Raw genomic sequence first — 12,316 nt, forward strand, 5'->3', positions numbered from 1 at the left:
GCCGTCTCAAATTAGTAGGTGGTGGGAAAGTGGAAAGTTTTTCGTGCATACCCAGATTACATCGCTCGACGATTCCAGAACACCAGCCCGAAACAATAAAAGCGCCATCTTCGAGCCATCCCGTCTTCCAGACGCTTTATTTTCTTTTACAAGCAAAACTTTTAGTGTCCGAAGTTACAATGAAATATCTCGTTGTACGTCAGATAATGGACCGATTGCCCAGCTCTGGGTCGTCGAGGCGCGAGTACGACCTCGCCACCCCCGACCTCCCCCGCTCGATTCTTCGGCGACGAAATCGGCACTCGCCGATTGCCCACTCGGCGCAAAGCGCCGCTCCAGATTCATCAACAGTTGTGCCGATCGATCGTCGATCCGGGGGCGGCCCTCGGTTTTGTCAATTTGGCGGCGGTGGCCACCGTGTGCAGCTGTAATTGGTTTATGAACGGGAGAGGTCCTGCCCCCGTGCCGTTGTTAATTCGATGAGGGAAAAGTTCACGGGGGCAGCGAATTAGTTTGCTCTAATTAAAAATGAACGGCGGCGCGCGAGGGGCGAACGCTTTAAAATTTTCACGCGGATTAGGTGCGCTCGTTGAACGATCACAGGGCGAGCGGAGACGCGATCGGCGGCGGTGATTTGTTTAAAATTCGGTCGGCGTCGGGGAATAAGAGGCGGCGGCGCGACCTTGGAAAGCGTGGAATTTTCAAAAATTTATCGCGAGGTAAAAAATAAATGGCGAGTGTGGGTTTTGCGGTTTAATGGATTTATACGCGAGGGCTATTTCACGGTCCACTGGAGAAATGAGAAAAAATGGCAAATTATAGTGCAGAAGGTCCTGGCTTAGATTTTTTTTTTATTACTCACATTGGACATTTATCAGTTTTGGTAAACCAGAGAACGTCCGGTCTTGACTTACGAAATATTTTTTTGTAACTGGCTGAATCATTTCTCATTTTATTTTATTTTGAAACAGAAACTTACGAAATTAAATAGATAATGTAGAGTTGAATGATTTTCTAAGGCTGTCGATGCTTTTGGCGTGATTGGATTATCAAAAATAAAAACCAAAATCAAAATCAGCAAACGAGGAATGCAAAGCTCTTCTTTCTTTCTTCAAGAAATGACAATTATTTTTGATTGAATTTTATTTTTTCTCCGATACGTTTAACTCCTGTGTGAGATTATGGTGCGCGTGTAAAAATCCCCCCTGACCGGGGGTGATTTATTTTGGAGTTGAATCTGTGCGTCCCCCGTCTTTTTTATCCCGGGACCATATAAGGGTGGAAGTTTTTCTCCGGCGCGGAGGTCTGTTATTGACATTTCGACGAGAATGTGCCCGGATCTCGTACAGATGGTCTTTATTCACGTCTAGTTTCCATATTTGATCCCGAATATAGGTGCACCGGCGCACACGTCGGGGGTCCAGCGTCTCCAGGTCTACACCCCCTGGAAATTTATTGCAACCATTCGAGATCCCATCACGATCGGGATACTTGAGTGCGGCCGAAGGGAAATTTTTTCCCTTTTCTTTCGTAGCTACTCGATACACTTTATTTCGGTCATCGAAATAAAGATGTTCAAAAATTGATATTATTTTTTGTGCCGAAGCGGCGAAATTATCGGCACGCTCGGTCGCTCCTGCCAGCACAACAGATACTGCGGGGCTCCGAATTTGAATAATCGCCTTCGATTGTGTTTGCTTAAACCTTAGTTAAATATGACCGTATCTGCTTAATGTACATAAGAGCCTTTACGGCTGAAACTAACCGTTAATAAACCAATCGCTGGGGCGAGTCCGGTTAATTTAACGTCCGACTCGGTTTCTGCGTTTGATTTGTGACCGGCGATCGAACGGCCGTTTGATCTTTGCAAAAGGGGAAAACGTTCTGGAAAAGTCGCCGTTTTTACGTTAATTTGTCGGTTAATTTTAACAAGTTTTGTTCTTGAAACGCGAGGACGACTTATCTTGATCCACCACTTCCCGTGCATTAGTCGTGAACTTTATGTAAAACTACATAATTTACTTTTGTTGATTTCGTGTGGAGATTGGGGTGTTTTCGCGTCGACCTGGGGGAGTTTATTGTACCCGCGTACAGTTTGCGTCAGATTTATTGTCGCATTAAATGGAACTTTTATGTTTCTATTTAAACATCAAGTTTATGAGTTGATAACAGATTGGTTGACGCAACGGGAGCGCTTCAACCTGGCTGCATTTAATAAATTTACCTTCATAACTTATGGTCGTAAAACCACTGAAAAAATTACCGACTCTCTAATGTATTACTGGTTGCATAACTAGAATTATTTATTGGACCAGTCCTTCCAGATTGGTTTGTTTTGTTTAAAGGTACTAGAATTGTTTTCTTTGTTGGTGTCAAATGAAAAAGCGCTTCATAACGTAATCGTTTATTGTAAAAATATATAAAAACGTCCAACATTCATACGGTATATACAAGAATTTACAATATATATAATATGATACATTTGAGCAAATAGAATATAAAATGACATAATTGCACCTTAAACCTACAAAGAGATACGTGATAAGAGGAAAATAGCTACACAATTTGATTATCACAAAAAAATTGCAACTAAAAAGTTAATATGTTAATTCTTGGTTGTTAACAAATCGTTAAAGTATTATTTAAATAGTGACCGCGAAAGGTCGTTTCTAATATAGATTCGGTTAAAATAAGTTGCTCTCTATCGACTAGTCACCATAAAAACCGACGTAGAATTAAGGTATACCAATATGATTAACGTATTTACAAGATCACAGATAAATTGGGTGAACAAATTAATAAAAAACAAAATAAACAAAAAACGAGGGGCGTCCCAGTGGGGGTTGGGGTGTTCGGCTGTCATCCGTCTCATCTTGGACAAAAGTTGAAATGCGGGAACAAGAAGCAGTGGAGCGACAGGAACCTGTAAAAATTTCGAACGTTTAATAAAACGTCCCGTCGTCATCGCGTTTAATAAGGGTCGACGGCGAATAACGAAAAAGACTCTCAACGTTCGTTGATATTTAATTCGTGGGGACGATAAATTCCCCCTAATTAAAGGCGGCCGTTTCCTGTCCGACTAGACATTTACCTGTTCGTGTCGTACTTGGTATCGAAACCTTCGATCTTGACGACGTTCCATTCATCTTTGTTACGGGCGTAGCTGAAGGAGATCTGCGAACAAAAACGTAATATTTTTTGAAAAACGTCGATTAATTAATACGGAGTCGCGCCCAACTAGCTCCGGTGTTATTGGCTTTTTACGGTTTTCGGTCGGAGGAAAGCATAAATCCGTGCCCCGGGTGGCTGGATCTCATTTTTACAGCGTACCTGATCTTCGAGGATCTCCCGCCTGATGAACTTCATCGGTTCGAGGTGCGAGTGGAACTGGTCGACGACCGTGAGCGGCTTCTTCAGCAGGTGCTCTGAAAATTTCCGACGTGGGTGTGGATTAATTCGTCGTTTCCGCTGAGAGTTGCTCACCTATTATGTAGCCCATGGTGACATCGTCCGGCAGGCGGATCTTCTCGCCGGTCCCGATGAATTTGCCGCCGCTGCAAGACCAAACAAATCATACAACTAAGAAGGAAAAATTACGGCCGGCAAGTGATAAACGCTCACACAAAACAACCAGTTTTGTGATCCCCGGGGCTCGGCGGGTCGAGGCGAGCCGCCGCGGCTTCGGTGGAGGCGAACGTCTTCCGACTTGAAATTTTCTCGAGCTTAATGCGATTACGGCGTCGCAGACATATTAAACTTCCTAACACGAATTTAAGGAATTGGGGACGCTCTCTGAACGTTAGTTTTTAACCAAAGAGACACGTAATTGCGACTGTCGGAGGAGGAATTTTCGTTCGGGTGCGGGAAATTGCCACAATGGCACTTTTATTAACTCGGAATTGCTATGCACAGTCTCGGTCTGAGGAACTTTGCGACCACCTGTACGTAAATATGCAACGGCGTGGAATTTTATTAAGCAATATGCGGGCTGCGCACCGCGCTGTAACTGTAGGAATTCATCCATGAATGAAGAACGACGATATCGAACGAAGTCAATTAAAAATTTCCATATTTGTACTGACTGTACACTCGGCTCATCTGCTGATGACAAGACAGTGTCTAAAAATGTTTAGCGCGTTCATAAATTCAGCCACCCCTTTACCGCCGTAAACCGCCCCCAAGAAATTTTGGTGAGGGAAAGACATTTTGTAAATAAGTACGTTTGGTCTACTACACCCAGTCACTGAATAAGTCATGTTTTTACCAATTGTATTAAAAACATTTTATGAAGAGTACCTTGGGCTATTGCTATTATGTATTCTTAAAGCAAAAAAATAGTATATTAAAGAACGAGTTCAATCAGAGTTGATTTGGCGCACGAGTCCCAAGTGTAGAAAACGACCCGTAGTGGAGTTTTGTACGGGACGAGTGCGCCAATGCCCTTATAAAACGAGTTTTTTGTTATTTTTTAGAATTTGCACTCTTGTTTTAATTTTTAAATAAAAAAATTAAATTTTCAAATTCTAGGGAATTTTGTATTAATTGGTAATTCAAGGTATCGGATGCAACTACATCTGCAACATATGTATGTTGAAAAGTAGAGTTTGAACGTTAATATTGGAAATTTTTTGGGGTAAATTAACAAGAATACACTGAAATATTGATACAAATTTTCTTGGAGATTTATTAAACTACGAGTGCTTTAAAAGATAGCCATAAACGACTCCAAATTGAATACAATAATAGACCTATTAGAGACGCAGATTCTAAAAAGACAGTTATCATCAGTAAAGTAAAATGAGATTAATATAACGGTGATACAACTTGGCGATGAAGATTGTTAAAAAATCAGAGCTAATGGTGAAGTATCGGTCAAGTAAAGTCCCACGTTCTTATCTTTCCAACGCTGGAGAACAAGTCAGCATGGAGTAACGTATGTCGCACATGTATCAGAGTTAGGTCGGTTAGCTGCACCTGTTAATCGCGCATCCAGTCTAATGGATTTTTTTAATTCTTGATTGCTATTTTTTTTAAAGAGCTGCAACAATCAAGTGCGGATATTAATAAACGGTTAAGTTTCGTTTCTATTTCACTTTTTAATCGGGCCAAAAAGCTTTCATTGTGATTAATTTTTTATGAAAGGAAATACACATTGTCTATCTAAAAAATGGTAAAAAATTATAACGGTGAACAGAACTTTAAAGTATAATTAACTCCTTTCAAGGAGATTTTATTTTAGTTTAGATTTTATCCAAGTTTTCATAATCCAGAATAATGATTTCTGTCCAGTATACGAAGAAGTTTTAAGTTGACTGTTCAAATCACCAGATCTGAACTCTATTGAAAATGTATGGTGGACAAGTGCATGTAAATTAATTTTTGTCTGTGGTAGTTTCTGTGGAATCAAGTTAAAAACAGAAATAACAATGAAAGAATTACTTTGAAAACCGTTGCTATTGCTTTTTTTTATAGGTAGACTATTTCCTTGTTTTAAATCTTATTTGTTTTGGTGTTTTCTATCAATTTTTGTTTTTTCTATGTAATCCTCATTCTAAGACAATCGCAGTTAAAATGTTGTAATTTGGCGCGTTTGGAAAAATCTTCCATTTTTTAACATTTATTAGTTATACTCGTACAGGACATTATAAATGATTGTAGTCGAAACAAGCCATGCCCAGGTTAAGGAAGTTTTGCCGCTCAATACAAACATGGCGTGAACTGTAAATAGTGTCAATTGTGTGAACGATGTGTATTCACTTATTCACATAGTTTTGATCATTTTCATATGGAGCGGCAACCATAAATTTTACAGTTTTCAGTTTTCACGCCAACTAGGACTACAATCATTTATAATAACTCTGTATAAAGACAATTAGATGTATCTTATAACTTAATTGAAACGAGAAAATGGCGAATTTCAGGGGATATTTCAGTCTAGAATTGGATAATTTATCCATTTTGGGAATTTTTTAAAGAAACCATAATATGTACATATTTTTGTCGTTTGCTTTTGGTGCATATATTTATTATTGTTTTGACATAATAACTACTTTTTTTTAAACACATGAAGTTGTAATTAGGCTTCTTATAAGCCTATCGCGAAAAAAAATCAAAATGGCTTTTTGCGAGTTAACTATTACTTTTTTTTTAATTTTTAGTTTACTCAGTTGGTAACTGTCATTTTTGTGTACTATACATTATTAGTTCGTCTTGACGCAGCAGAAGTTGAGCTGATTGTACATTTTTTTAAACCGAGATCAATTGATTTTTAAATTATATTTGGAGCAGTTTTTTTACGCGGACGATTCCTAGTTTTCATTCGGGGGTTCCACGGACCCGACCCCCCAGACCCCTTGCGTGCGAACTCATCCGTGCTTACGCCACTGGTGCACCACATGTGCCGCACAAGTGTCCGTTTCTTGAGATAGAGAATCGGCAGGTGGCAGGTGGCGGTCGTGTGAGTCCATCATTATCTCGAAATTGCCACGGTCGATCGCTCCAATCCCGTCCGCCGAGGAGGAGAAGAAGACGAGGCAAATGTTCGCCGGCTCGTTTCGGTCCCCCCTTTTCGTCGCCGTCATCGAAAATTCGCGTCCGAACCGTCCGACAAATTTTCAAGAGGTGATCCCCTTAATTGACAACTGATTAGATAAAGGACGGCAGTTAATTCGTCGGCGACTGTCGGAAAAAAAATTCCTGAAATGTCTCCGTTTCCAGATAAAAATTAATGAGGACCGAACAATCCGGACCCAATTAAAAACGCGTGGGTCGTCCCGCCGACCGGATTCTTACAATCGGGAAAAGTCACCGATGATGTGGAGCCGCGGACGACGAAACGTGGATAATTAAGAAAAATGACTCACTTAAAAAATTTAAATCGATCTAGAGATCGTGGACAATTACACTAATGAAGCTGTTAAATTGCAGCGATGACGAGTCCTGTGTTTGGTTATCTGAAAAATCCTGGAAATAGGTGGAGAGGCTAACGGACTTAATTAAAACAAACATTTACAGTGACGTTTTAATGCCCTCATTATCGTCATAACTTCCTCGATCATGGTGAATTAGAATTTATTTAATTTCCTGCCGGTGGCACGACTGAACCGCGTCCGGACCGTCGAAAATATTAAACCGCCGCTGATTTATGGACAACGTCAGTTTCGATACGTTCTGCTCATCAAGGCGACCTTTTAAATGGCCAACAATTCCGCGATGGATTTTTTCGATTACCAGAGAAAATGAACGATGCGACACGATGAGAGCAACAAGGGAAATAAAAAAAATCTAAAGAATCGATGGTCTTGCTGCAGCGAACGGAAGCCGTTCGTTTATTATTAACAATTTTCGATGGAAAATGTGTACGTTAAATTATTGATCGGAACTGCAACGCTATTAGATCGTCCATAAATGATGACGTTGAATTTTTGATCATACCCGGATTGTTCGTTCTCGCACCGTAAAAAATTCCAAAACAACGTGAAATAATCTGAATAGAAACGAAGGTGCTGCCATGGCGCTATTGTGAAAAGTGCGACACCGCATGAATTAATTACGTCGGAAGAATTGCATTCCCGATTGGAGCTTTCAGGGAGAAGTGTGGTGCCAGTGCGTTTTTTCGGGGGGATACGAAGCGAAATGTCGATACTTCGGGCAAACACAATAGGCGGTAATGAAAAACACGACGCAAAAAGAAAGAAAACACATCACGCCGAGTCGAATGGCAATTGGTTTGTGCAGTGGTCGTCTTCTTTTTTTTTGACACATTTCAAATAAATCTCTTGCGGGTGATACAGTTCAACAAAAGGTGAGAAAACGCGCGCCGATAAGGGTTTTTTGGGGGTTTTTATACCCCAATAAATAAAGAAATAATAGGGGTTGAGGCATTTTCTACTGTCACGGGCCGTAATTATTTCTCGAAGGGACATCAATTTCGGACAACACGTCTCACGTTACGTCACTAAAATTCGGTCATCGAAAGGATTTCTTTCAGCGGGCCCAGCAGTGAAATCTTTACGGACATCCTTAGCAGGGACGTGCTCCTATTAGGGGTTTTCCCGTCCATAATGATCACATAATCAAAAGGATGTCTTAGCTACATCGTACATTTTTTAAAGTCTTCGTTCTACATTTATTTCTAGGTCATCAACAATTTTGACATCATTATCTTCTTTGCACAATGTAAATCTCTTCAAAAACTTCGAGAAAGATAGTTCAAAATAATAATTAAATTTATTTTCATTCTTGAACTACATATTAAGATTTAAATTTTCCCCACGAAACCCAAATTAGGCAAAGCAGTGTAAATCAGGCTTTTCATGACGTCGCTACGAACTATCACGTGAACACCTCGTGACTACTCCACTGGTTCGCCGCGCCAACTATAGTTCTGCAAGGATGTAAAACCGATCATACAAATAATGCTTGGGACAATTCGAAGGATCATTTAAAAAAGTTTTATTTCTTCTGTCGACACTAGGAAGTGCTCGAGAGGTTGAGAGGTTTCAGTGTGTGACAAATGTCTACCTAAAATTGCGAAATTTCAAGGGGACAAGGTCTGAGCAGTCCAACTTCCTCGCCAGGTTCATTAAATTTTAAAAACATGTTGCTAACTGTACGGAAAGTGTGGTTGCGGGAAAAAATCGTGTTAGAACGCGACCCGGAGGTAGACTTTCCCGAGGCGAATATCATAATTAGCGAAAATATTTGTGCTGGAATTACGGAAAAATCTGATCAAGAGAGTGACGTAACATTTCGGTTGAAATTTTAATTGACAAAATGATTTATAGGTGGGCGCGATTTTATTACGGCAATAGAATGTGCGGTCTCGTTGTAAATTAATTTATAAATTTTCGATTTTTTTCGTTCTAGTATCATTAGTGGAATTTTATTAATGAAACGTCGCCCGAAACTGCGTCAATATTGACTCAATTTATTAATCGTTGGAGACGTTCGATTGTTGAGCGTTTACTCGCCCCGGAAAATTTCCTTCGCAATAACGTCCTCCATCCCGCTCCCGGCTATTAAGCGGGACTCGCTAAATAAGTATCATAGCTTTAATTAGGAATGGCTCTGCTAACGAGGGAAATATTCAAATTTTCCCTCTCCCATCCGGGAATAAGAAGTAAGTAAATTGCTCTATAAGAAGGCGCACTTGTGTGGGAATAATCAAATTTAATTTCAATTTAGCGAGTCGGTTTTTTGCGCCGCGCTCTTACACCACGGGTGGATGAAAACGGTTCAGTTTCGTCATGACGATTTTTTCCTCCGTTGACCACCCATTTCGGCAAAACCGCGTAATTCCGTTCCTGTCTCGCCATTATGATAATGGACAAGTGTGAAATGAACAAAGCCAATTTACTCGCCGGATTCTTACACGTTCCCGTCGTCGACAATCCGTGGTTATTTCGTTTTTGAACGCCACCACCACAAAGCCGCCACCGGACAAAAAAAATAAAACACCGTTTCCCATCGGTTTATCGGTTCGACTGGCGCTCGCACAGGACACCTAAGAGAACCATCTCGCTCCGGTAATTGGCCGACGAAATCGCCGTTAGTAATGCGGATCATCCGAAATATGCCGGTCGTTCCTTAACGAGACCATAAAATATTGTGTTTCTGTTGTTGTCGGAATTAGAACGGCCTGGGTATTCGGTAATGAGCAGTCTTTTCGGCCTCTCCGGGAGGCACTAATCGATTCCGGCCGGCCGACGCTTTTTGCCCCCCGGAATTCGAAAAACTTGGGACCGGAAAAAAAGTGTGCGCCCGCTCTTTCTTTTTTCGGAGTTTATGACGTCATAAAAGGGTCGGGAAGCCGAGGTGTAGGTGTAATGAGGAGTTCGTCCTTTTTCATCCTCCGGGTTGTTAACATAATGAATAGGATGTCCTCGGGGCCGGGAGCGCTGCTTTGGCGATTACGCGATTTATCGACCTGTGGCTCCGGACGGTGTTGTTCGGTTTTATGAGCGACAGTGATCGATCCGGATTTCGTTTTACGCTCGACGGACATTTTTGCACGACCACGCCAAATGAAATTTTACGGGAGGACAGCGTCCAAAATCGATCGGCGCGCACCAGTAATCGGGTACCGAATTACGTTTCGTTTGCTACCAAAAGAGTCACTGGCACCGTTTAACAGATCGGTCATCCGGAACGGGTTCCTATCAAAATGTTATTTTGAAAGTCGTCGCGTGCTCGTTTCGCTATCGCGACCTATCATTACATTTTTAAAATCGTTAAGAAGACCGGTCCGAAACGACGTGGAGTTTGATCGACTACCGACTAAGGCCATTTTTCATTCTTTTTTCCGACTCGCTTAATTAAACTAAACGCTCCGTAATGACTGCAACAGAGTCGTCCTGCTGCTCGAAGGTGAAAAAAGTCAACCGGTTCTTAACACAGGTAAATACAATGTACGGTAAATTTAATAAAGCTGGAAGCTCAAAAACACTTCATTCAGTCCGGTCGTTCTTAACGGAGACCTTCCTCCTCTTTTTTTCTCCTCGCGGGATGAATTATTGATGGGCTGCGTTAAAAAATTCAAAGGAACTAAAAGCCACTTTCCTCAAGGTGAGTCACGGATTTGCGGCAAATACGGGTCCGGGGCAGGCACCAGGTCTTAGGTAATGTCGGGACCCTTAAGTGGTCACTCATAGACCCATTTCATTAACAGTTTAACAAGTAGTCCGTCGTAATTACGCATCAAACCGGACCACTTAATGACATAATTGCCACAAGGCAACTACCGAGAGGTGGTTTGACGACGTAAAATGCGCGTGCACGCCATTTTTCATTTAATCAGAGATGATTAGCGAACGTGGAGGCAGCGATACCGTTTCCCGGCGAAATTTGGGCGCGTCACAAACTCGCATCGGTCTAGGCGAAGTTGTGACGCGAAGCGAAGTTGTGATCAGTGCGACAAAAGTCGTAGCGATCAGTTTGAAACAACGACTGTATCAATGACACAAGGTCGTACAAATCGGGACGAAAGCTGTGACATAAAATCGAGTTTGTGATTGCTGTATCGTGATGAGTAAAGCGCGAGTCGTAATTGCGATCACAAGTTGAAATTGAGATTTCAGTGATGGAATTTAAGGAATATGCAATTTGTCGGCGATACAGGTGACGAGATTGTGATTTCGTGTAAATTTTGGAGTTCCTCGTGCTTTATCGGATGAGTCGCAGCTTTTGTTTCACGTCCGTTTGAATTTCATTTTAGCTCGTCATTTTTTCGTCCCCATCGGATTTTCTCTTTGGTAAACGCGATAGCGTTTACATCGGTGGAAATTCCTCTTGTCAGGCAATTAGTGTCGCTTTACCGAGTAGAAGTAACAGGTCCGTGTCGCGTTTGATTAACCTCAACCACCCACCCATCGACACGGTAACATCCCGGAATGGTGGAGGATCGTCTTGGGGGACTCACCTGGCTACTGGCATCATCTTCAAGGCCAACGCCCGACTCAGGCAGAAACCGGCGCCGCCCGTGGCGAACCAGAACTTGACTTTTTGCTGCAAAAATCGGAAAACGATTAGCGAAAAAAAGAGTACGGTGAAAAAGTGGTGACCGCCTCGCACGCACGGGAAAACGTCCGGTCATCCCGCCGGAAAATGTTGAATAAGAACCGGCGTGAGCGGAATGAATCGGGCGCTTTTACCGTCCGTGACGAATCGGGGACGTTTTTAATCTAATTAAAGCGATTCGAATCGATGCGGCACAACCTCACGAACTGGGCGACATCTATTTACGAGCGCGGCCGCGAGCCCATCGCCGTGTCGGAATAATTTAAAATCGTTTTGGGAGTCGACGTCCTAATCTAATAAATAAAACGGTTGCGTGGCACAAATCAAAGCGGTAAAAATTTCCGGGCGGACCAGTCCAAAAAAAAAAAAACAACTGGATAGTCGTTGAACCAGCTTTTGGAAAATTTGTCGCCCGACACGTTTCCACAGTGGCACTTGAATCACGCCTGTTCGTGGATTTTCGCGTTGATCTCTTCTTTTTAAAACGCACACATGCTCCCAATATATTGTATTACTTCTGCACGATGCACATTTTATGGAGCGTTTGAACTTTCGGTTCAATTTAGTCGCGTAATGCCGTCATCATATTTCCATGTAAATGCAAGTTGCGAGTCTGCTGAAAATTTATTAACTCGGGGGGGTCTCGCTCCGTTCGGAATAAAACACTTATTACGAGCCGGAACCGGAATTTCGATGAAATTCCAGAGAGGGATGACGGATTTGGCGCCCAACCGGGGGCCCGAACACCCATATCCGCCCAAGGGCGAGCGGTCGCCCAACAAAGTAAACATATTCTTCG

At 42.0% G+C, this 12,316-nt stretch overlaps 1 protein-coding gene across 2 annotated transcripts in view; it reads right to left on the reverse strand.

The window, feature by feature from the left end:
- Positions 1-2,388: 2,388 nt before the first annotated feature.
- fng (Fringe glycosyltransferase) overlaps positions 2,389-12,316 on the reverse strand; it is a 35,865-nt gene continuing 25,937 nt past the window's right edge. The window contains exons 6-10 of one of the 2 annotated variants that reach the window (XM_069043094.1): positions 11,420-11,505; positions 3,484-3,554; positions 3,331-3,425; positions 3,092-3,174; positions 2,389-2,923 (exon numbers count right to left, since the gene is read on the reverse strand). In XM_069043094.1, the coding sequence (XP_068899195.1) occupies positions 2,869-2,923; positions 3,092-3,174; positions 3,331-3,425; positions 3,484-3,554; positions 11,420-11,505 (390 nt within the window). In that variant the 3' untranslated portion in view covers positions 2,389-2,868. The remainder of the gene's footprint in view (positions 2,924-3,091; positions 3,175-3,330; positions 3,426-3,483; positions 3,555-11,419; positions 11,506-12,316) is intronic. The other variant, XR_011158142.1, reaches the window with a different exon arrangement.

Source organism: Tenebrio molitor, chromosome 3 (genome assembly GCF_963966145.1).
Source record: "Tenebrio molitor chromosome 3, icTenMoli1.1, whole genome shotgun sequence".
NCBI classification, from domain to species: Eukaryota; Metazoa; Arthropoda; class Insecta; order Coleoptera; family Tenebrionidae; genus Tenebrio; species Tenebrio molitor.